Here is a 24389-nt window from a genome sequence, read left to right as displayed (position 1 = left end):
GGGCTTTAAGAGACAGCAGGATGAGGAATCGGGTGGAGAAGGAGGTGGGAGGGGGGATCGGGATGGGGAATACATGTAACTCCATGGCTGATTCATGTCAATGTATGACAAAACCCACTGAAATGTTGTGAAGTAATTAGCCTCCAACTAATTAAAAAAAAAAAAAAGAAAACGAAATAGCAAATAATAATAATAATAATAATGAAGTTTACCTAATTCCCTGAAAAAAAAAAAAAAATAAGAGACAGCAGGATCTGTGTGAGCAAATCATTTCCCCATGGAAGTGAGGAAAGAGAATTTTATTTGGAATGAAGATTTTCACTTTAAGAAGTAAGAGAGCTATTCATTTGTTCATTTTAATTGGCATTAATATATATTGACGATGGGCTTCCCAGGTGGCTCAGTGGTAAAGAATCCGCTTGCCAGTCTGCAGGGGTTTGCTCTCACCTTCTGGCAAGCCCGTGCCATTTGTGGTCCTTGCTACTCCCCACTCAGCAGAGGCAGTTAGCACCATGTCATCAGTATAGCACGACCGAGCGACTGAGCACGAGCGTCAATATAGTGGCCACTTGTGAGAGCTACGGGTTGACAAGATGATCAGGGTCCCACGCAATACAACAAAGAGAAGAGCTGGCGAACCCCAGAGGGAATACAATTAAGGTGTGCCACCACCTCCTGCCCGATGAAGATGAACTCTTTTTATTTTCTTTATTGATCTGGATGCAGCAGAAAGTACTTTCTGGTACAGTGGTTCTCCAACTTTAGCGTGCATCAGAATCACTTGGAAAGTTTGTTCAAACACAATTTCTGGACCCCCACCTCAGAATGTTTAATTCAGTTGATTTTGTTGTCTGTCCTTTAATTTGTCAATCAGAGTACTATAAATTTTTTTTTTATTGGGGGGAGGTTATTTACTTTTTGAAGTAGAATTGATTTACAATGTTGTGTTCATTTCTGCTGTACAGCAAAGTGGAAGTCCTATAATTTGTATTTTTAACAAGTTTCAAGGTCCTTGCCTCAGCTAAGAGACTTTATTGACACACACAATTACCTGGCATTGCACGGTTCCCTGGCACTGCAACTCTGCAAGCCAGAACTTCGTCTGTCCTACACCTAAGGAAAGTCACTTTACCACTGCATGCATGCCTTCTGCTTCTCCATCTGACACTTCAGTTATGAATTCAAGATTTGGAGTTTATCTTCCTCTTTATGTAAACTCTCCAGGACAATCAAGAGCAGCCCACCCATCCTAGAATCCATGTAATCATCAATATTCCCCTAGCAACTAACTGTCAATGATTTTTTAAAAAATATTTATTTTTTCATTCATTCATTTAGTTAGCTGAGCCAGGTCTTAGCTGCTGCACATGGGATCTTCAGTCTTCACTGTGGCATGTGGAATCTTTAGTTGTGGCTTGTGTGATCTCGTTCCCTGACCAGGGGTCGAATGTGGGCTCCCTGCATTTGGAGCCCAGAGCCTTAGCCACAGGACCACTAGGGAAGTCCCACCAGTAACTCTCCTCCTAGCGCTTTACTCTCAATGTGCACTCCATCCTATGCCAACACTGGTAATATTTTGATAACTGTGACAGCATCACACGATACAGACTATTCATGTCCTGCCTTCCCCAGTCAGGAGGTTACTCTGTGCTCATCTAATATGCAAGAAACCCAATTCCAGCATGTTATTTTCAGAGCCTGTTTCCTGACGCCACTCCTGGTACCAATGGCTTTACTAGTCAGGAAGCAACTGAAGAAGGTTTGATTGATTGAAAAGGGTCTAATTTAGGGAGTATTTTCAAAAATGTAGGCAGGGTTTAAAAATGCAACACAAATGAACATATCTACAAAACAGAAACAGACTTGCAGACCTAAAGACTTGTGGTTGCCAAGCGGGGAGAGGTGATAGGGGAGGGAAGAATTGGGAGCTTGGTATTGGCAGCTGCAAAGTAATATCTATAGGCTGGATAAACAAAAAGGTCCTACTGTATAGTACAGGGAACTATACTCGGTAGACTGTAATAAATCAGAATGAAAAACAATATATATATATATATACACACATGTATAACAGTCACTTTGCTACTGTACAACAGAAATTAAACACAACATGGTAAACCATTCAATAAAAAATGTTGAAAATATAAAAAAAGAGAGAGAAAAGGATGGTGATTAGTTCAGGATTGATGACCACAAGAAGCCATTGCCAGCTCTTGCTTAGGGAGGCAACAGTGGAACCACAAACAAGCAAGTGTTATTGAGCCATAGGTAGGCAGGGAGCCGCCCAAACCCTAGCCCAGCAGGGAAGGAGTGAGGAAGGCGTGGATACCCCTGCCTTCTTTCTCCTCTTACATTCCACCCTCAGCTTGTGCTTCCTTTACTGAAGCACAGGCAGAAGCCAGAGGGCGTGAGCCTGGGTGATGTCATCCATGGAGGTCTTCTTCCTCCCAAGACACAGCAGGACAGGGAAGAATGACCAGCAGGTCTGGAGGAATAGAGGGAGAGGAACCTGCATGGAGCCCCGGATGCTCTTCCTGCCAGCAGATCTTAGGCATGGCCCAGCAAGAGCTTCAAAACCGACTTTCAAACTGTGACTATCTGGGAAAGGGGATCAGTGTCAATCACTGAGGCCTCTTGGGCTTCTTATGAAGTTTGATCCACTCTCTCTCCTCCCTTCTGCACCAAGAACAGGGTGACCTCACTAGATTCTGTTGTGCTCGCTTCTCCAAGAAAAGGGTGTCCTCTGGCCTAATACAGTCATTAAGAGGGACCGGGGAATTCAGAATCCTTCAGCCTGACTACACAGAGAAGCAGCTGATTAATCCACGCCTCCTCCCAGTAATTATATGTATCATATTGTTTGATAGCATGTAGAATCTCCAGCTACCTTCTACTGTCATAAAATATTGTAGTGCTAAATCTGGTTTTTGCATTCCTGTATTGTTTCTGTGGGGCTTCCCAGGTGGCTCAGTGGTAAAGAATACGCCTGCAAATACAGGAGATGAGTGTTTGATCCCTGGGTTGGGAAGATCCCCTGGAAAAGGGAGTGGCTACCCACTCCAGTATTCTTGCTTGGGAAATCCCATGGACAGAGGAGCCTGGCAGGCTACAGTTTATGGCATCACAAATGAGTCAGACACGACTGAGCAACTAAACAACAACAAATATTACAAGTCAGCCCCATTTCATATCAGTCAGCCCACTAAGTGGGGAAATACTGGGTGTCACCTTGAAGATGGAATGGGGGCTCTGGCTTCCTGTGAACAAACACTAAGGAAGGAATGACTCTGGAGGGCTGGGATGGGACGACACCCACAGGGTTGGAACTTGGGCTGCATCAGGAGTGCCGCAACGACCATCCTTAAACACATGATCTTTTCTTTCTCTGCTCTGCTCAGATTCTCAGTCATATCCAGCTCTCTGTGATCTCATGGACTGTAGCCCACCAGGCTCCTCTGTCCATGGGATTTCCCAGGCAAGTATACTGGAGTCAGTTGCCGTTCCCTTCTCCAGAAGATCTTCCTGACCCAGAGATCGAAACCAAATCTCATCTCCTGCATTGGCAGGTGGATTCTTTACCATTGCACTACCTAGGAAGCCCTTTTCCTTCTCTTGGATTACCAAATGCAGCTCTAATAGAATTTGGAAGAGCTTCATATTGAGCTCATAGTGATGAGATAGGCAACTCTGTGATGCAATGCCACACATGTTTATGAGCAGCTACTGTGCTAGGTTTCCCTGGTGGCTCAGTGGTAAAGAACCTGCCTGCCAATGCAGAAGATGCAGGTTCGAGCCCTGGGTCAGGCTGACCTCCTGACATACCAGGGAGACCCCACAGGATGCTGTTAGAATAGCAGGCTGGCTTAAGGAAGAGTCGACCATTTTCATGGGTCAGTAGCCAACTTTTATAGACTCAAGACAAGGAAAATTCCTGCTGGAAGGGTGGCATTAGGTGATTGGTTAGGGTGGGTATTTTTACCTGTCAGGGAACTAGCCAGTAAGGATCAGGGCAGCTCACGGCAACCTTGGCTAGGGGGCTCAGTCAGTTCCAGAGGTGACCTTGGTGCTGGGCTCCGCATCTGTGGCCTGGGGATAGGACTCCACAAATGTGAGAGGTACTGCGATGGGTAAATCTGTGTGTCAACTTGGCTGAGCCACGGTACCCAGAAATTTGGTCCAATATTAGTCTAGATGTGGGTGTGAAAGTATTTTTCATATGAGATTAACACTTAAGTCGTGACTTTTGAGTAAAGCAGATTATCCTCTATAATATGGGTGGGCCTCATCTAGTCAGCTGAAGCCCTAGGAGAAAAAGGCCTGATCTCCCTGGAAGAGGAGGGGACTCTGCAGGGGACTACCTTCAGACTCACACTGCAGCTCTTCCCTGAGGCTGGGGCTGCCCAGCCCACCCTGCAGATTTTGGACTTTCCACAATCACACGTGCATGCTAAGTTGCTTCAGTTGTGCCCAACTCTTTGCGACCCTGTGGACCCACTAGGGTTCTCTGTCCATGGGATTCTCCAGGCAAGAATCCTGGAGTGGGTTGTCATGCCCTCCTCCAGGGCATCTTCACGACCCAGGGATCAAACCCATGTCTCTTACGTCTCCTGCATTGGCAAGCAGGTTCTTTACCAAAAGTGCCACCTGGGAAGCCCAATCACCTGAGCCAGTTCCTTGAAATAAACCCCTCTTCCTATAAATCTCCTGTAGGTTCTGTTTCTTTGGAGAACGCTTCATCAATACAAGTGTCATTCTTTCCCCATATTCTGGAAAATACCAGGAGGCCCAGGATGTCTGATGAAAAACATCAGACCCTCACCCTCACTAATAAAAACCAAAAAACAAGTTAAAGAATGCCTCTCAAGGAAGTGGTACACGCTTTGACCCACCAACTCAAACCAAAAACACAAGGACTTCCAGGTAGTCCAGTGGTTAAGACTCCAAGCTTCCAATGCAGGGGGCATGGGTTCAATCCCTGGGATGGGAAATTCTGCATGCCTATGGTGTGGCCATAAAAAAAAAAAAGAAAGCAAACAAACAAAATAACAGAACAAAAACAGACCAAGAACACGAGTAGGCATTGTGCACTCACAGCCGTGCCAGGCTCAGAGCGTGAAGACGGAGCACAGCGGCTTTATTATCGAATGAAGAACCAGGCCCGCAGCCACAGTGGGGGCCCCTGGTCACCCCCCAGGGAGGTGGAGGGGGCAGCGTGCCAGTCTGATGTTTCTGGGAGAGCAGAGAGGACCTCAGGCGGGCGAGAGGGCCGGCAGCACTTTCCCCGCGCACTGGCCGAAGCCAATGCGGTACCCGTCCCCCTGGCAGTGTCCTGCAACAGAGAGAGGACAGGGGTCAGCCACAGGGCCGCCAAGCTCAGGGAACCAACGCCAGGCAGCCACCGCACCGGTCAGCACACGGCTGGGCCTGGGGCAGAAAGGCACCACCAGGATGACAAATAGGTATATTTGACAGAAAACTACCCTCCCCAGGACCTGGGCAGAGCACCAAGATGGAACTCCAGGCCCATCCTACTGTCAAGGACCCCAGAAACTAGTGCAAGGATGGAGCGATGGCTCTCCTGAGAGGTGAAGGAAGAGGCAGAGGTCAACTCTCCCTCTGTGAGTCTGAGTTTAAATCCAAATTAGGTCTGCTAATTAGCCCGAGGCCAGGGTTCAAAGCCTGGTTCCTCCACCTCCTTGGGTCTCCTGGGAACTCAGTTTCCTCATCTGTGAAATGGATTTATGACAGTACTCACTGAGCAAGACTATTACAAAGATGATGTGAGTTAATACACAGAGAAGTCCCAGAAGTGCCTGGCCCAAGGCAAATGCTCGGTGTCAGCTATTAGGAGAATTATAAGCTGGGGGCCTAGGGGTAGCTTGTTTAACCTCTGAGCTCAGCTACTCCCTTGTCTACAAATGGGAACAGCAATCCTTTCCTCTCGGGGTGGTGAGGATTTAATGACACACTTGGGTGAAGCCCCAGCATGACACTTCTCCCAGAGCAGATGTTTAACAAATTCAATCAATTCCAGAAAGGCAGACAGCAGGAGGCCCTTGTGCCTGTACCTGAGAAGGATCCGTTCAGCAGGAGCTGCCCAACTAATATGAGTCAGAGTAGGAAAGTCTATGAGGCGCTGGGAGAGCAGTGTGGAGGAGCCAGGAGAAGAGACGAGGGAACTTGCTGCTGATGGGAACCCCACCTGAGTGGGGACTTGATGGGTGGGTAGGAGTTCGCCGGGAGGGGGACAGTGAAAACGGCGTGCTCAACAGAGGGAATAGCATGAGACCCAAGGCAGCCTTGGGAGATGGGTCAAGGACGTCCCCAAAAAGCCCTCCCAGTGAGCCCGGGCAGAGTCAACCCAGCCATCTGTGGCTCAGCCCTGCTGACCCAGCCTGTCTCCTCCCACCTCCCCCCTCCTGCCGGGCCAGCCACCTCATTCTCCCTGCGTGGACTACTCTGACTGCTGGCCTTCTCTGGGAAAGTGGCCAAGTGGACCCCACAGCAATACCCCCAAACCTGCCCCTCACCATCCCTGGCATCCCCAAGGACATCCTGGCCACCCCAGCACTGACCCCTAACACTCAGGGTCACCTTTGGTCCAGAGCAACATCCTTGCCTATTTTGTTGCTCGGTTTCATTATTTTACCATCAGTCACTTTTGAATCTCGATGCTCAGAAGTATTCGTGTCCCCAGGTGGGAAAAAAGTCTATTAAAGCAAAACCTGGCAGAAAAGCATCAATCATCTATCAAGACAAGTCACGCCAAGAGGATTTAAAAGCCTTCTTCCTGGAGAGCTGCAAACACTGATGGAGTGTCTTTCTCCTCCCCACCCCCAAAGCTGGGCTATCTGTCAATCACATGGCTCCTTCCTGCCCTGGGCACAACAGCACCAACCCTCCCAGCAAACGGCACTGCCTCCTTCCTTAAGCACAGATGCACAATGACATCTCGGTAAGAGAGCCAACCACTTCCTCCCCATCTTATAGCTGGAGGGCAGATGTCTGAACAGGGTTTCTGAACCTTAGTGACTAGGGACAGTTTGAGCTGGATGGATGATTCTCGAGACAGGCTGTCCTGTGCACTTGGGATGTCTACCAGCATCCCTGACTGCCCTTCAGAGCCGGCCGAAACTGGCTCCAGACGATGCCAAATGTCCCCCAAAGACCATGGCCCTGAGGATGGAAGTGATGCTCTGCACCCAGAACCGTCTTTCTGGGTCCCCAGGCTGCTGCTCTCCAGGCCAGGGAGGAGAAGCTGGGGGCAGGTGTATCCAGGCAGGGACAAAGGGCCCAGAGAGGCCAGAGAAGTGAGGAAAGTCTACAACGAAGTCAGAGCGTGTCACCGAGACCTGGGCAGAGCAGGAAGGCAGCTCCCCGGCCTCACTGAGTTAGGTTCCATCAACTGTGGACGTGGAAGGGAAAAGTGTGCTCAACTCCTCTGGGACGTCAGCCTGGTCGTGCTGATCTCACTGGCTTTTTCCTGGAAACTGACCCTCTGCCTGGGGCTTCCCTGGTGGCCCAGATGGTAAAGAATCCACCTGCAATGCAGGAGACCTGGGTTTGATCCCTGGGTTGGGAAGATCCCTTGGAGAAGGAAATGGCAACCCACTCTAGTATTCTTGCCTGGAGAATCCCATGGACAGAGGAGCCTGGTGGGCTACAGTCCAAGGGGCTGGATATGACTGAGTGACTAAGCACAGCATAGACCCTCTGCCTGCTCCCCACTGCATCCCAATGGGAACGAGTGTCCACAGTGACAGCTCAGTTTTCCAGCTTCCCAAAATGCCCCATCTGCCAAAGTATAATTTTTTTTCTTGTTCCTGGGACTTCCATCCACCTATCTCCATTTTCCTCTTCTCTTTTTAAAATTTTTAATAAATTTTATTTATTTATTTTTGACTGCACTGGATCTTTGCTGCTGCATGAGGGTTTTCTCTAGTTGTGGGGAGCAGGGGCTACTCTCTAATTGGGGTGCCAGGGCATCTCATTGCAGGGACTTCTCTTTTGTGGAGTACAGAGTACCGAAATTAGAGAGTAGCTCCAGTTCGCAGAAACTAGAGAAAGCTCGTGCACAGCAGCAAAGACCCAGTGCAGTCATTAAAATAAATAAAGAATAAAATTTTAGAAATAATATGCATTTTTTTTTTTTTTTAAAAAAGAAGGGGTCAGGATGATGGGCCTTCTCAAGAGTGGGTTCTGGAAAAAAACATCAATAATGATGAGGACAGCGATGACAACTGTTGCCAATTTTAAGTGCTCACAAAGTAACACGTGCCTTGTGAGGCTCTTTAGATGTTATCAAAGGGGTGAAGAATCAGGGTTCTGAAAACAAGCTACCTGGATGGGAAATCTCTTTCCTGACCTACTGGTTGCAAGATCCGAGGCAAGTCATTTACCCACTGCTGGGCCTTTGTTTTCACATCTGTAAAATGGTGTTGCAGTAGTGGTGGAGCATGACCCCAGATGGGCGGGCCCTGAGCCTCCCTGGTTCACCATCGGAACCCCAGCAGGACCCACAGCCCCTGCCCCTGAGGGATTAAACTGGGTTGTCTCATCCTTACAACCATGCTGTGAGACTAGGCACTGTATCCTTAGCTCCATTTTAAAGATGAGGAAACTGAGTCTCAGAAAGACTCAGTAACCTGAGGAAGGATCCAGGGCCACTGGGGATGTGGGAGTCCAACCTAAATCTGTGTGACTCTAACCACGGTGGCGCCTTCCTCTCCAGCAATATTAAATGATAGGCACAATGGCCCCTCAAGGGGTAAGGGTGCCTGAACCTGCTTGGACTGTGCATGCTCATATGCTCAGTCATGTCCAACTCTTGTGACCCCATGGACTGTAGTCCTCCAGGCTCCTCTCTCCATGGGGATTCTCCAGGCAATACTGGTGTGGGTTGCCATGCCCTCCTCCAGGGCATCTTCCCAACCACGGGATCGAACCTGCATCTCTTATGTCTCCTGCATTAGCAGGCAGGTTCTTCACTACTAACGCCACCTGGGAAGCCCCTCAGAATGGGCTGCTAGAAATCTTGTCAGTAACTCAGTTAGGTAATAGGCACAGGGTCTCTGCACTGCAAAGTTCAGAATGTGAAACCTGCCATGATTGTATCACTTTGATCTGGGAGGAGGGAGACCAAGGAGCTGGACTTCCCTAGTCTTTTTGCTCCAGGAAGACTCTCATTTAAAGTTCGCGGCAGGGACTTCCCTGTGGACCAGTGGTTAAGACTTTGCACTTTCACTGCAGGGGACACAGGTTTGATTCCTGGTCGGGGAACTAAGATCCCACATGCCACACAGCTTGGCTAAAAGATTAAAAGTAAATAAAGCCAGTCCCTGGCAGGCAGGGCTGGGGTGAAGGCCAGAACAAGCAGACACAAGAGCCGGGAAGGCCAGAGTGGGGACAGCTGGGACAGATGGCTTCCCAGCCAGACGGTGAGGACGGCGAGGAGGAGATGCTGCCCGTGGGCCTGGTGCCCTCCCTCACCTGTCATGATGACTTCATCCCCATCCAGCAGGAACTTCCTGGTCTGGCCATTCCCCAGCTCTACGGCCTTCGTGCCCCTCCACGACAGCTCCAGCATGCAGCCGAAGCTCTCTGGCTCCTTCACAGCAGGAAGGGGAAGAAGTTGTCATGGGCATTTACATCACAGTATTTACATCACGGTATTTACAGCACGGTATTTACAGCATGGTATTAACAGCACGGTGGGCGAGTCGGATCTGGTGCAGACAGCGGTTAGCAAGGCGAGGGGTAGGAGTGAGGTCTGGGAAGGAGCAAGGGACCCCACAGCCCTCAGAGACCCTGCCTTGGTGGGAATCACCCTGGAAATGTCCTCAAACCTGGGCACCCTACGTGCCCTGCTCACTTCATTCAGGACTTGGGGGTTGGGGGGATGCTGGACCAACCTGCCCAGGCCCATCCTGCCAGGCCCCTGCCCACTCTGGAGGCTGGGGCTTACCCAGATGCTGTTACACCTGCCCACCACCTCCCCCCATCCTCGCTAGGAAGATCCATCAAAAAGAGCCTAAGGTCTGGACCTTGCAGGAAGTGGCTAGTCCATGCACCAACCAAAGTCATCACCAAAGGTTCATGGTAGGGGCAGTTAGCAGTGGGGCCATCTCATCCTGGAAGGATGTGCTGCGAGGTGGTGACAACCAGATACGACAGTGGCCCCCTGTGTCATTCTTACTCCCCCCCGCCCAGTAGACAGAGGCAGCCTCTCACCCCTATCCCGATCTCTTCTGCATTTGAAAAAGGAGCCCTTCTGCACCCAGAGATAGATAAAGCTATGAGGTGGACAGGGTCGTAAGATAGGCCTGCTCAGGCTGGACCCCCCTCTCGAGGGAGAACCCTCCAGTCTGTACAGGGAATAGGGATGCTCCACGCAGGCAGCTCCCAGGGGAAGCAATCACATACTCACCGGCCCGCTGATGGTTCCAGAAGCCAAGAGGTCGCCCGGCTGCAGGTTGCAGCCATTGACAGAGTGGTGGGTGAGCTGCTGCAGCATTGTCCAGTACATGTACTGCGGGCGAGGACACAGAGATGGGGACGGGCAGGACCGGCTTCTCCCGAGCTGCCCGGAGCAGCCAGCCCCACTCACAGCAGCCCGCCCCAGGCTCTCTCCCAGTCCCAGGAGCAAGGACAAGCTGGCCTCCTTCACTTACCCTGTGACATACCCCAGTTCTCTCCCCGCCCCTTCACCAGCTAGAGCCCCAGCTCCTCGGCTCCTTCTAGCCCGACCCTAACCCACCTTCTCCAAGAAGCACTCCTGGAGTTGCAAACCTCACTGCTCAGACCCTCACTGTGCAGCGTGCTCAGGAGTCCATGATCCCACTTTGTCCTGCAATCACCCCAGAGTCCTAAGTTGACAGGGTCTAGGTCCTCACTGTAGCAGAAGTGTCTCATGAGCAAAGACCTCAGGCCTTGGAATAGACACTGGACAACAGCGCTGAACAACTCAAATAGGACCTCAGAGCAGCCCGAGGGATGAGGGAGCACTATGGGAGATCAGGCCTGGTGGGAAGGGACCAAGGACCACAGCCCGCCGAGCATCTCAGGGGCTGCACTCCTGCGCCTCAAATCCACAGCTCCTCAGGTCTGCCCCTCCTGAAGCTACACATCCAGGCAAAGGAAACCTCAGAAATGGATTCTTGCACAAAAGCCCCCTCAAGCAGGCCCCCTCATTCCTTTTTAGCAGCCTAAGGAGCACAGAATAAAGTTAAATTAAGAGGGAAACTAGAAGAAACAGGAATACATTGAATCAGAGGATGTTCAAATGGTCAACAAGCATATGACAGGATCCCCAGCTGCATTCATCCTTGTTGTTGTTGTTCAGTCGCTCAGTCATGACTGATTCTTTGTGACCCCAGGGACTGCAGCACACCAAGGCTTTCCTGTCCTTCCCATCTCCTGGAGTTTGCTCAGACTCGTGTGCTTTGAGTCGGTGATGCCATCCAACCATCTCATCCTCTGCCGCCCCCTTCTCCTCCTGCCCTCGGTCTTTCATCTTTAGGGAGATGCAAAGTGAAATCACAATCCCCAGAATAGCTGAAATTAAAATGCCAGTGGCTCGCCTGTTGACCAGGATGTGGAGCAGCCAAAATGCTCAGATGCTGCTTGTGGTGAGTGCAAATTGTAACAAGCCCTTTGGAAAAGTGTCTGGAAGGACTCCTCAGCCAAGTATGGATATACACCCTCTATGACCCAGCACTTCTATTGCTGGATATCCAGACATATGCACATTCATGCACCCAGAGACATGGACTAGACTTCACAGTAGCTCTACCAAAAAATGGAAACAACCCACCACGTGCTGACCCATCATCACATCCCAACATGGATGCTTTTCTCCTGGTCCTGCCAGGAAGAAAGGGCTCCCTCAGCTCCAAAAGCAGTCTTCCCAGCCTCAAAGCTTACCTTAAAATTAGACCGGCATATGGTAGCTGCTTGGCTCATTCCTTCTCCTGTTGGGAAGACAAGTAACATTGACAAGAAGACTTAATTCCATTTATCAAGGAGAGGGGAATCCCAGCTTGTAAGGGGAACTGTTTTGTGGCTTAGGCTTTCCATTGTCTAATATGACTCTGCCTAAAGAGTCTATGAACCAATAAGCTCAGAGGGTAGGGTCTCAGAGCTGGGGGACTTCCACAGAAAAGTCAACACCATCATTATCCCATTTGCCAGATGACAAACCGGACAGATTTAGTAACAGACAGACTCAGTAACATGCCCAAAGTCCCAGAGCTGGTCAGGGACAGAACCAAGACTTGAACTTCAGCTGTAGCCTGCAAAGCTGAGCTCTCTCACTACTGACCCACTGGCCTTTAACTCAGCCCAGCCAAGCAGCTTCAGGGGTCCACCCAGCTGGACACAGCCTCCGACCCCAGGGCAGTACCTTTCAGGGCAACAGAGAGGTTGATGTCGAATGTGTAGGGCTGGTCATGGCAGAGATACGGCAGGGGCTTGGGGTCCTGTGAGGGCAGAGGAACAAGAGGGGCTGGGTTGGCTGGCCGAGCTGGCCAGGCTGGCCCCACAACAGGGCAGCTGGCCAGGAGGACCAGGAAGAAGGGGCGTCCCCTCTTTCCAGGACAGTGGTGTGTCCCTGGACCCTGGGGGGTGAGGGTGGCAGAGGGCAGGGTGGTCAACAAAGGGTGCACAGCCCCCTAGTGCTCCTGGACTCAGTGATACAGGCCACTCTGACAGCCAGGCCAGAAGGTCTGTACTTTGTCCAAAAACAGTGTCTTCCCCAAGAGCATCTGTGACTCCTTAGTGATCCCTGAGCTAATGTGGGGTGACTTTATTTTCATGATTATGCGTTTCTTTTCATGACTGATTTGGTGGCTAGTGACATGGATAAGGACCTAGAAGTTCCTTTTCTAAATATACTATGTTTTCAAATGGAAGCTGCTTTAAAGAAAAGCATTCAGCCTGCATCCTTTGTAGATGCTTGCATACATTTATATCTAAGACAATTCTGTGGTTATTTTTGTAGTGTATGGATTTACTCTTTTTTAGCACTACTTGGGTTGTAACCATAAAATCTCAATATAAAGAACCCTTGTTGTTGTTTAATTGCTAAGTCATGACCAACTCTTTTGCAACCCCATGGACTGTAGCCCACCAGGCTCCTCTGTCCATGGGATTTCCCAGGTAAGAATACTGGAGTGGGTTGCCATTTCCTTCTCCAGGGGATCTTCCTAACCCAGGGATCGAACCCACGTTTCCTGCATTGGCGGAGAGATTTACCACTGAGCCACCAGGGAAGCCCAAAGAACCATTGTAGGGATGGGAAAATAAAAAGAAAGAAAAAGAAAAGCATTCAGTAAATCATCATTCAAAAGTGGCAAGAATCCTGAAGGTTGCACTTCAACAGTATTTGGGAAGGACTGGTACATAAGGAGATAGAGCCCAAAGGTCTTCGGTCAGGGTGAGCAGTGCCTGTGAGCAAAGAGCTGGACCAGGGATAAAGCCTGGAGGGGACAAGCCAGGGATGTGACTGCAGGCCAGGTAGTCCTCGGAGAGTGGGACTCACGGAGGAAGGAGGAGAGAAGTCTCAGAGACTGAACATGATGGGGAGGGAGATGGTGGCAGGAGCGGTGGAGGAGGGAGTAGGGGGTCCTGCCAGAGAACCCAAGGAGCCTCACGAGGAACTGGTCTGCAGGGAAAGACTCCCACTGTTTCAGTACAGCTCCATGAGAAGACAGCAGGCTGAGACATGTCCAGGGAGCCACATGTGAGGTGGGGGCAGAGGCCATGAGTGAGCAAGGTCAGATATTCAGGGGAGCAGGACCGGGATTGGGGGAAGAGCAAGGCTGAGGGCTCAGCCCGGGCTGCCCCCACGTGGAGGATAGAGTCCACTGGAGCATTGCAGGAGACACAGGAGGACTGAGACTGGTCACGTGCTAGAAGCCAGGGGCAGAGTGTCTAGGAACAGTAGGGGGCTGCCAAAGGGTCAAAAGGAGATCAAACCAGTCCATCCTAAAGGAAATCAACCCTGGGAATATTCACTGGAAGGATCGATGCCAAAGCTGAAGCTCCAACACTTTGGCCATCTGATATAGAGAACTGACTCATTGAAAAAGACCCTGATGCTGGGAAAGATTGAAGGCGGGAGAAGGAGCGACAGACGATGAGATGGTTGACGGCATCACTGACTCAATGGACATGAGTTTGAGCAAACTTTGGGAGATGATGAAGGACAGGGAAGTCTGGTGTGCTGCAGTCCATGGGGTCACACAGTCAGACACAACTGAGCGAATGGACAACAGCAAAGAGGTCCATATTGAAGAGGGCACAAGGCCATGGCATCAGTCAAGGTCAAGTGCACTTTGGTGGAGGTCACTGGGGGTGATGGGATGGAGGCAGTAGCAGACTGTGACAGCCTGAGGAGTGAGGACCAAGATCGGGAGTGTGGCCAGGACAGTGGTACAGGGACCAGGACGCCCTGCGGTCTGACTCCACACTGCAGTCTGACAGTTGGCCTCCAGGGGGCGCCATCACACAGAACACAGCTTGGCGACCCGGGAGGTTGTGCAATGTGGTGATACTGGAAGGGACCTCTTCTCCTGCCAGCTAGCCAGTTCCTGTGGATTCAGAGGATTCTAAAGGTTACAAAACTCCATGTTTTTTCCCAGAACTGTGCAAGGAACAGGGAAAACACAAGGCAGAATGACTGGCACCATGCTTGCCCAGAGGTCCCTGGAGTCAAGACCTCCAGCACGTGGGCATGCTGGGGACACAGAGCTCACCCTCCAGACCCTCTCCAAGCTGGAAGGCAGAGCTGGGAGGCAGAGGGGCCCGGGTGTGGGACTTCTCCCGGAGGGCGTCTTACCTGATCCGGGTTGGGCAGAGCAAAGGGCATGAGGGCATCCATGGGCACCACCCATGGAGAGATGGTGGTTCCAAAACTCTTCCCAAGGAACGGCCCGAGGGGGACGTACTCCCATTTCTGGATGTCTCGAGCTACAGGAGAAGGGACAAGCAGGGCTGACAGAAGCTGACAGGGCCACCGGCCAAGTCTCCCCTCTCCCCTTGACGAAGGAGCAGAAGCTCAGCTCAGCCTTGCCCCACCCCTGGGGCTCCAACCCCAACAAGCTGGTTGCCCCAGGACCAAGGATAGAGGTCCTCTGAGGTCACCGTGGCAGGCTGCGGCCAAGAGCGAGATGACCAAAGGGCAGGAAAAAGAAAAGTACTCTTCCAGTACCAGGAGGGAGAGAGACATATTTGTCACAAGAGAGGAATTCAGGGCCAAGAAGAGTCTGCAAACAAATCTTGTTACTTCTTCAAAAATTTAGCACCCCAGACCCAAAATCCTGTGCTTTTTCCGTTCTTTACAAATTTATTATTTGTTTGTAAAAAGGTATAAAAGCTGCCTGCTTTGTTCACTTCCTTAATTCTCTTCTGTGCACTCCTGTATTTACAAATTATATTTGCTTTTCTGCTGTTTAAATGAAAGGGGGGGAGCAGGCAGAATATTTCCCCATGAAGGGTCTGGAATCTCAACCTCATAGTTCCTGGGACACCTGGCACCAGTTTCCCCCTACATAAGGCAGAGGGGTTGAGACAAACTCAGAAATGGAGCTGTTTGGCTTGAAATCTTAGCTCAGCAACCAGCTGAAATCACTCTGTGCCTCATTCCTCACCCCTGTAAAATGGGAATAGTAATATTATCATTGGGCTTCCCAGGTGGCCCTAGTGGTAAAGAACCTGCCTGCTAATGCAGCAGACATAGGAGACGTAGATTCAATCCCTGGGTTGGGAAGATCCCCTGGAGAAGGGCATGGCAACCCATTCCAGTATTCTTGCCTGGAGAATCCCATGGAGGAGCCTGGCAGGCTACAGTCCACCGGGTCTCAAGAGTCGGACATGACTTAGCGACTAAACAACAACAGTATTATCAGTGCCCAGTTGGGATCTGGCAGGAGAGTCCACAGGAGGAGTTCAGCCCTGGGGCCTGGCACAAAATTGCTCAAACATATTAACCATGTCCCTCTGTTTGACTTATAAGAACACTGGAAGCCAGAGAGGTCAAGTGACTGGCCAAGAGCTCAGAGCTGAGATGTCTGTTGGATACCCAAGCCTGTGCTCTCAACCGCTGACCACGTGCTGCCTCTGACCACACCAGACCCAGGAGACCACCTTGGCTTCTGCAAAAAGCGTCCCAAATACCCAGCCTTCCCCCAGACCCAAGAGTGCACAGGATGCTCAATACCAGGATGCCCGACTCCCCATAATTACCACTCCAGTCGTTCATAAGGACCATTCCAAAAATATGCTCGTGGGCCTTGGAAATAGGGATTGGCTCTCCGAGTTTGTTCCCAGGGCCTACAAAGAAAGCCTGACATGGGAAAGCTGATGAGAATCTGGCTCTGATCTGCTGCCCTGGGGCACTTGCCTGGAAGGCAAAGGTCAGGCATTTCCAAACCCTGGCTGATACCTGGACTGCTCCGTACAAATCCACCATACTTCTACATCATGAGCTGTACCTGAGTTGACAGACAGCCACCCCGGGGCCATGGTGAGCAGCAGCGGGTCAGTGCCCACCCCAGACCCCCGCACACCATCCCTGATCACCACGGCAGCCCTCTTCACCTCCTTCAGCCCACACCTCTGCCCTTTCCCAAACTCCATTTTCAGATTTGACAGCTACACAAGGCTTGTGAAAAGTGAAAATACCAGGGTTTGTATTCACATCATAAAAAATCAGAAGGCTGACTCCATGATGTGGCAAAGAGAAGCTGTGGGGGAATACTCCACCCCCTAACCATCGTACAATTTCAAGTGGATGAGAGATCTAAATTTTTGCAGAGTAAGGTTCTAACAAGCACTAGAAAAAAAAGCATGCCCCAAATCTTCAAATTCCTCAGGTGGGGAGAGTCTAAGATGACATAAAAGGAAATGCTATAAAGGAAGTGATTGATGTGTTTGACTTTATAAAACTGTAACATTTCTGCATAAAGACAACAAATAAAATCAAAATGATACCACACTGGGAGAACATATTTGCAATGTATTACAGTGAAGCGTTAATTTCTATTAAATTCAAAAGTGTATTAGTTGCTCAGTCGTTTCCGACCCTGCGACCCCACAGTCTATAGCCCATCAGGCTCCCTTGTCCATGGGGTTCTACAGGTAAGAATAGTGAAATGGATAACCATTCCCTTCTCCGAGGGATCTTCCCGACCCAGGGATCGAACCCACATCTCTTATACCTCCTGCACTAGCAGGCGGGTTCTTGTCCATCTGAGCCACCGGGGAAGCCCTTAAATACAAAACAGACTTTCAAATTAATAAGAGCACTGTGCAGAAAACTGGCAGAGAGTAGCCAAGAATATCTGTCAAAGGAAAGCATCGTTAACACAACAGGAAAATAGAGTGTCTAGACATCACTGGGGGAAAATGTTGGGGAAATAACTACCAGAAGTGCACAGAATCAAATATGACGTTTGCAAGACCCAAGTCCGTTATATTCGTTCTGTGATGGTGTTTAAACATTGCACATTTTTCATCAAGATTATAAAAAGAAAGGTGCCATCTTATAGAGAATTTCACCACCATCATCAAGATGATCTGTGCTCCCTACCCACCCATACACCATTTCTTCACACTCTTGACTTTCCATTTACCTTCTGCCCACCCCCTGACAGGAACCAACATAAGTAAAGCATCTGCCTGCAAAGTCCTCCATGCTCCCAGAGAGAAGACCCTGGTCCCATTTAAACTGGGGCTCTGTGCCCTGCTCTGGGGCATCTGGCTTGGAGAGACCTTCTCTTAGGGGCCACATGGCAGCCTCACAAAGGCAGTGAGAGGCAGAGGGCTGGCTTGGCATGCCCTCCTGGGACTAGTGACTATTTGTCTCCCCTGGATGGAATCCAAAGATATCACCAGGCAGGACCGAAAATACAGGGAGACCTAGCCTGCCTCCAATCAACCTAGATGCCCATGCTCACAGTCCAACCAGGGGACCCAAAGTGCACACCAGGGGACCCGCACCAGGAGCCACTCCGAGGACCACCTAAACCTGAGACTCAAATTTTCTGCCACCCTGTGTGTGTCTTCAGGTGACCCCTCAAAACCTCTCCGATTACTAATTTGGAGGTTACAAATGAACTGTTAGTGAACTTAAAAATACAGAATCAGTGAGTAATGAGGCTGGACGGTACTTCCGAAGGCCAGGTGGGGACCCAGAACTGCCATCAACATGGTTGAGATGAGGGAACAGCCTGTTGTCCAGGGGTGTCACTGCGAGAGCCCTCCTGCCCTAGTGTGTATACAGACCCCACGCCAGTAAAACACCGAGACAGGGCTTACCATCTCCAACTCGAAGTCCAGGAGTTTGCAGGCACCATAAACGGGAGGCTTAGCTGGAATAACAGGAGAGAGAGAGGTTAGTGGGTGCCAGGCGTGTGGGGACAAACAGCGGAGCCTGGAAGGTCTGGACACTGGGGGCACTTACAGTCGTCGGGTCGCATCTGCCCCAGGGGCCTGCGGATCGGGGTGCCAGACACCACCACGGAGGACGCGCGCCCGTGGTAGCCCACCGGCAGGTGCAGCCTGAGGAAGGAAGGCGAGAGGAAGCCTTGATGCTGTTACATGTACAGATGAAATTTCAAAGTGTTTTCAGATGAAACAAAAGGGAGTCAACATATACATACATGAGCTTCCCTGGTGGCTCAGATGGTAAAGAATGTGGGTGATCTGGGAAGATCCCCTGGAGAAGGGAATGACTACCAGCTCCAGTATTCTTGCCTGGAGAATCCCTTGGACAGAGCAGCTTGGTGGGCTACGTACAGTCCACAGGGTCACAGTGAGTCTGACACAACTGAAGCAACTTAGCACGCAGGCACATATATAAAATAGATAAGTAATAAGGACCTAGGGCTTCCCAGGTGGCACAGTGGTAAAGAATACATCTGCCAATGCAGGAGATGCAAGAGATGCAGGTTCAATCCCTGGGTTGGGAAGATCTCCTGGAGCAGAAAATGGCAACCCACTCCAGTATTCTTGCCTGAGAAATCCAATGGGCAGAGGAGCCTGGTGGGCTACAGTCCATGGGGTGGCAAAGAGTCAGACACGACTGAGTGACTAAATTTCAAAATGCTTTCAAAATAAAAATGAAAGTGAGTCAACACATACATGGTTCAAATATCGAAAAGAACTCCCAAGTGTCCAGAAACAAATAAATGGATGAGCAAGAATGTGGTCTCGATAGACAATGGGATATTTTCTGTTGTTGTTGTTCAGTCTGTCAGGCTTCCCTGTCCTTCACCATCTCCTGGATTTTGCTCAAACTCATGTCCATTGAGTCAATGATGCCATCCAACTATCTCATCCTCTGTCATCCCCTTCTCCTGCCTTCAATCTTTCCCAGCATCAGGGTCTTTTCCAACAAGTCAGGTCTTCGCCTCAGGCAGCCATTGCTCAACATTAAAAAGAAAGGATTTCCTTAGTGGTCCAGGTGGTTAAGAAACTGCCTGACAATGCAGGAAACACAGGTTCAATCCCTCCTTCAGGAAGACACCACATGCCAGATACCAGATACCATGGGGCAACTAAGCCCATGTGCCCTAAGAGCCTGTGCTCCACAACAAGAAGCCACCGCAATGAGAAGCCTGTATGTATGTAGGTATATGTATGTGTGTATGTGTGTATATGTATGAGTGTGCATGTATGTGTGTGAGGCCAAATAATAGCCCCTCCAAAGATATCCATGTCCAGCACAGGGAATTCTGCTCAGTGTTATGTGACAACCTGGATGAGAGGGGAGTTCGGGAAAGAATGGATACATGTGTACGTATGGCTGAGTCCCTTCGCTGTCCACCTGAAACCATCACACCATTGTGAGTCGACTATACTCCAACATAAAAAGTTAAAAAAAAAATATCCAGGTCTTAACCTCTGAAAGCTGTGAATATCACCTTCTATAGTAAAAGAGGCTTGCAGATGTGAAGTCAATGATCATGAGATTATGGAGATTACTCTGAATTATCAGGTGGTCCCTGCATGTAACCATGTGTGTGCATGTGTGTGTGTGTGCGACTGCTCAGTCATAAGCAGCAACTCTTTGCAACCCTTTGGACTACAGCCCGTCAGGCTCCTCTGTCCAGGGGATTTCCCAGCCAAGAATACTGGAGTGGGTTGCCATTTCCTACTCTAGGGGATCTTCCCAGCCCAGGGACTGAACCTGAGTCTCTCATGTCTCCTGCATTGGCAGGTGGGTTCTTTACCACTGAGCCACCTGGAAGGATCCTTATAAAGGGAAGAAGGTCAAAGGAGGAATTAGCACTGTTGCAGATGGAGCCTAGAGGCTGCAGTCATCTGAGGAAGAGGTCCCAAGCTAAGCAGTGCAAGCAGTCTCTGGAAGCCAGAATAGTCAAGGAAATGGATTCTTCCTCTAGAGCTTCCCAGAGGAACCAGCATTAGAATTCACCAATAGAACTGTAATTCACAGCTTACAAATCAAAGGAGCTGGAAGGATGTTGGTGACTCAGTATCTAATTTCAACCCATGTTGTCTAGATCAAAAGTCTCAAGGGACTGCCCCACGATTCCACAGCAGGTCCAGGGCTGAGCCAAGAGGAGAACCAGAAGTTGGGGTTGCTGTTTCCAGGTACAGTAATGTCATGGCCCTTGTGGGCTTTCCTCCCTGGTTCCTTTAAACTGAGAGGACCTGGAAGCTCCCAGAACCACATGCTGCTGGACACAGAAATACATACTTGGAGCTCAGCCACACCAGGGTACGGGACATACCAGTTTGGCATCAATGCATTCTCCTTGCCCCTGAACATGACCCCGACATTGGTGGCGTGATGCCGAGAGGAATAGAAGTCCGTGTAGTCGCCTGCAGGGGAAAGGACAGAGATGCTGTCAGCGACCTGGATGCTGAAGAATGGGGAAGGGCCGGTTCCAAGGGTCAGGGTTGGGCAGTTGAGCCAGCAAGACTAGCCAGCAGGGGCTGGAGGCACATGCCCAGCAACACTGGCACATCCAAAAGCTATTTACACCACTGAAAATTTGTTTTGAGAACTCCCAAGTGAAAAATCAGAAACAAATTAGGGGATTTCCCTGGAAGTCCAGTGGTTAAGACTTCAAGCTTCCCACTGCAGGGGCACGGGTTTGATCCCTGGTCCGTGAACTAAAATCCTATATGCTGCACTTCATGGCCTAATAATAATAAATAAATAAAGGGTATCAAAAACAATTCCAAGTTAATAATAAAAATAAGTTCTTAAATTTGTAAAGATAATAATAAAAATAAAACAGATTTCCTGAAACAAACAATGAAATTTGCGAATGAATAGCTGATACCCCTCCCACCCACCAGCTCCGATTACCAGGCCTTTCCTCAGCTGTGACTACCCCTGGGTGGACTGGCGTCTTCCTTGTGTCTGTGTGTCCAGACCCTGGCAGCTCAGTTTAGGCCCCACCCCCTAGACCATGAAGCCACACCCACTCTCCCTAGCTGGACTGCCCCTCCTCCAAGTCCACTCAGCATCCAAGCCAGCCCTTCTCCCGGCCGGAGGGCTCCATGTCCCACTTGTGCCCTGGTCCTGAGTGTGCAGGTCTTATCCCTCTGCAAAACTGAAGCCATTTCAGAGCAGCCCCGCCCAGGCCACATTTTGTCTGACTCTCTCTCCTTGGTGGCTCAGACAGTAAAGAATCTGCCTGCAATGCAGGAGACCTGGGTTCAATCCCTGGATCAAGAAGATCCCCTAGAGAAGGGAATGGCAACCCACTCCAGTATTCTTGCCTGGAGAATCCAATGGACAGAGGAGCCAGCTGGGCTATGGTCTATTGGAGCCGCAAAGAGTCGGACATGACTGAGCAACTAACACACACATAGTGCCAAGAACAAGGTCTCAGTGGGGCCTGGTGATGAAGACTGGAACAGACTAGGTGGATTGCATGCTATAGGCACAGGCTCCCATAAGACAGGGAACTGCTCAAATACGCAGAAATAGTTTGCCTGTTTATCCTCCACAATCTCTCTTCCAAAAAAAATATATTACTAGTAGGTAAATTAAAAGTTCGACAGAGCCAGTACCAACAGTCTAGACTAGAAAAGGCAGTGGTGAAGGATGCATGCTTAGTGTCTGCTCAGTCATTCAGTTGTGTCTGACTCCTTTACAACCCCATGGACTGTAGCCTGCCAGGCTCCTCTGTTCATGGGATTTTCCAGGAAAGAATATTGGAGTGGGTTGTCATTTCCTCCTCCAGGAGATCTTCCTGACCCAGGGATCGATCCCAGGTCTCCTGAGTCTCCTGCATTGCAGGCGGATCCTTTATGCTGACCCACCTTATGAAGGATGAGAAGAGAGAAAAGTCTACGAGGGTCCGTTAGAGCAGGGGCACCCTGAGCTTTCATGGCTGCTTTCCATCTTCAGTCCCAAAGCACAGACAGAATAGCTGATATATTTGTTAGAAGCATAAATCCATAACAAGAAGGCACCACTGGCCAACTGGAAATCATAAGGGATTCCTGAAAGCCAAGCAGTGAGCCAAAATCCAGCAGGCCCTCAGGAGAGCATGGGAAGGCAGAGGGAGGGACTGAAGAGAGTGCAGGGGATTGAGTCCCTGCTGGCCATCCCCATCTTTACCCAGCTTCGCCCAAGCAGCCAATACCAGGAGACTGTGCCTGGGGTAAGGGGTGGGTCCGGGGAGCTGAGGTAATGCCTCCAGAGACTACAGCACTAGGCAGAAGCAGGGCAGTCTCCCCACAACCATGAAACAAAACCAGAGCTCCCCATCAGAAGTAGACCATGTCCCTTTCCTTGGGGCTGGTTATAGGAAAAGCTGCATTCACCAGCACCTTACAGAGGAGAGTTTCCTACACAAATAAAGATAAGCACAAGGGACTTCCCTGGTGGTCCAGTGGTTAAGAATTTGCCTTCCAATGCAGAGGATGTGGGTTCAATCCCTGGTCAAAGAACTAAGATCTCACATGCTACAGGGCAACTAAGCCTGCATGTTGCAAAGACCCAGTGCAACCCCAAAAAAGATGAGTACAAAAAACCCCAGAATCACCAAACATCCAGAAGAATCCTCACCATGAGAGAGATACTAATTCAACTCACAAAAGAAACGAAAGAGAGGAAGCAGGATTAATAGAGATGCGAGAAGGAGACTGAAAAAGAAGCATCCTTTAGGGGACCTTCCTGGTGGTCCAGTGGTTAAGACTCCATGCTTCCAATGCAGGGGGCGCAGGTTTGATCCCTGACCAGGGAACTAAGATTCCATATACCTTAGGGCGGGGCAGGAAAAAAAAAAAGAAGAAGAAGAATCCTTTAATATAGCTAATAAAAAAGGATGTTGCATCCACAAATCAAGAAGGGGTCTTTGGGGGACTTCCCTGGCAGTCCAGTGGTTAAGACTCTGTGCTTCCAATGCAGGGGGTGCACTGGGTGCAGGTTCAAACCCTAGTCAGGGAACTAAGATCCCACATGTGTGGCCAAAAAAAAAATAACAAAAAGAATTTTTTAAAGAAGAGGTCTTTGACGGAAAAAAATAATCTGGGATCTTAAAAATGAAAAGTGGCTGGACTGTGCCCACCTCAGAGTCGGGGAGGGGGTCCTGGGCTCCTGCCTGTCCTCCTCACTTCTTGGGGAAGCCTGGCTGGCTTCCTACCATTTGTTGCTGGACATGTAGAACCCTCTTGCATGATGGAAAGCATGTAAGACACAGAAAATCACTTACAAAGAAACAAAACTCCACGTTATAGCTCTTCTCTTAGTAACAGAAACATGGAAACAAGTGCCATTTTTCATAAAATCATAGGTCTCAGGGTCAGAAGGAACCTGCTTTAAAACGATGCCTTCAGGTAGATCATTCTATTGTCATTTCACAGATGAGCAAGGCCCACACAGTAGACAACATGCCCAAACCTGCCTGTGAATTCTGATTCTGCTGTTTCTTGCCTACGTGTAGCCTTGAGAAAGTCCCTTTGATACTTTAGAACTCAGTTTCTCCACTGGGAGTAATAATGCCAATCACAGGCATAAAAATTCAGTAAAGGAAACAATACATCTATATAATATGTCTTATCACAGTGCTTGGCACAACGCTGTTCTTGCTGTGCTGTCACGTCCAACTCTTTGCAGCCCCATGGACTACAGTGCACCAGGCTCCTCTGTCCATGAAATTCCCCAGGCAAGAAGACTGGAGTGGATTGCCATTTCCTCCTCCAGGGGATCTTCTCAATCCAGGCAGAGTCTTTACCACTGAGCCATCAGGGAAGCCCATGCCTGGCACACAGCAGGCCCCAAATAAAATCCCTTCCCTTACCCCACTGAGGGTCACTGCTGCCACGGTTATTCCACTTACAATTTCTCCTTTGAGAGAATTCAGGCAGACTCAAAGACTGAATCTTTTTTTAAATCATAATCTTTC

At 49.8% G+C, this 24389-nt stretch overlaps 1 protein-coding gene across 1 annotated transcript in view; it reads right to left on the bottom strand.

Moving 5' to 3' along the window:
• Nucleotides 1-5081: 5081 nt before the first annotated feature.
• The window catches only part of FAH (fumarylacetoacetate hydrolase), a 28073-nt gene continuing 8765 nt past the window's right edge, over nt 5082-24389 (bottom strand). Inside the window, exons 5-14 of the mRNA XM_065906773.1 lie at nt 20754-20844; nt 18461-18558; nt 18316-18368; nt 16243-16342; nt 14837-14967; nt 12401-12476; nt 11923-11969; nt 10427-10528; nt 9490-9607; nt 5082-5329 (exon numbers count right to left, since the gene is read on the bottom strand). Coding sequence (XP_065762845.1) covers nt 5250-5329; nt 9490-9607; nt 10427-10528; nt 11923-11969; nt 12401-12476; nt 14837-14967; nt 16243-16342; nt 18316-18368; nt 18461-18558; nt 20754-20844 — 896 coding nt within the window. The 3' untranslated portion in view covers nt 5082-5249. The remainder of the gene's footprint in view (nt 5330-9489; nt 9608-10426; nt 10529-11922; nt 11970-12400; nt 12477-14836; nt 14968-16242; nt 16343-18315; nt 18369-18460; nt 18559-20753; nt 20845-24389) is intronic.

This window comes from Muntiacus reevesi, chromosome 15 (genome assembly GCF_963930625.1).
Source record: "Muntiacus reevesi chromosome 15, mMunRee1.1, whole genome shotgun sequence".
NCBI lineage: Eukaryota > Metazoa > Chordata > Mammalia > Artiodactyla > Cervidae > Muntiacus > Muntiacus reevesi.
This window is presented reverse-complemented; position numbering and strand designations above follow the sequence as displayed.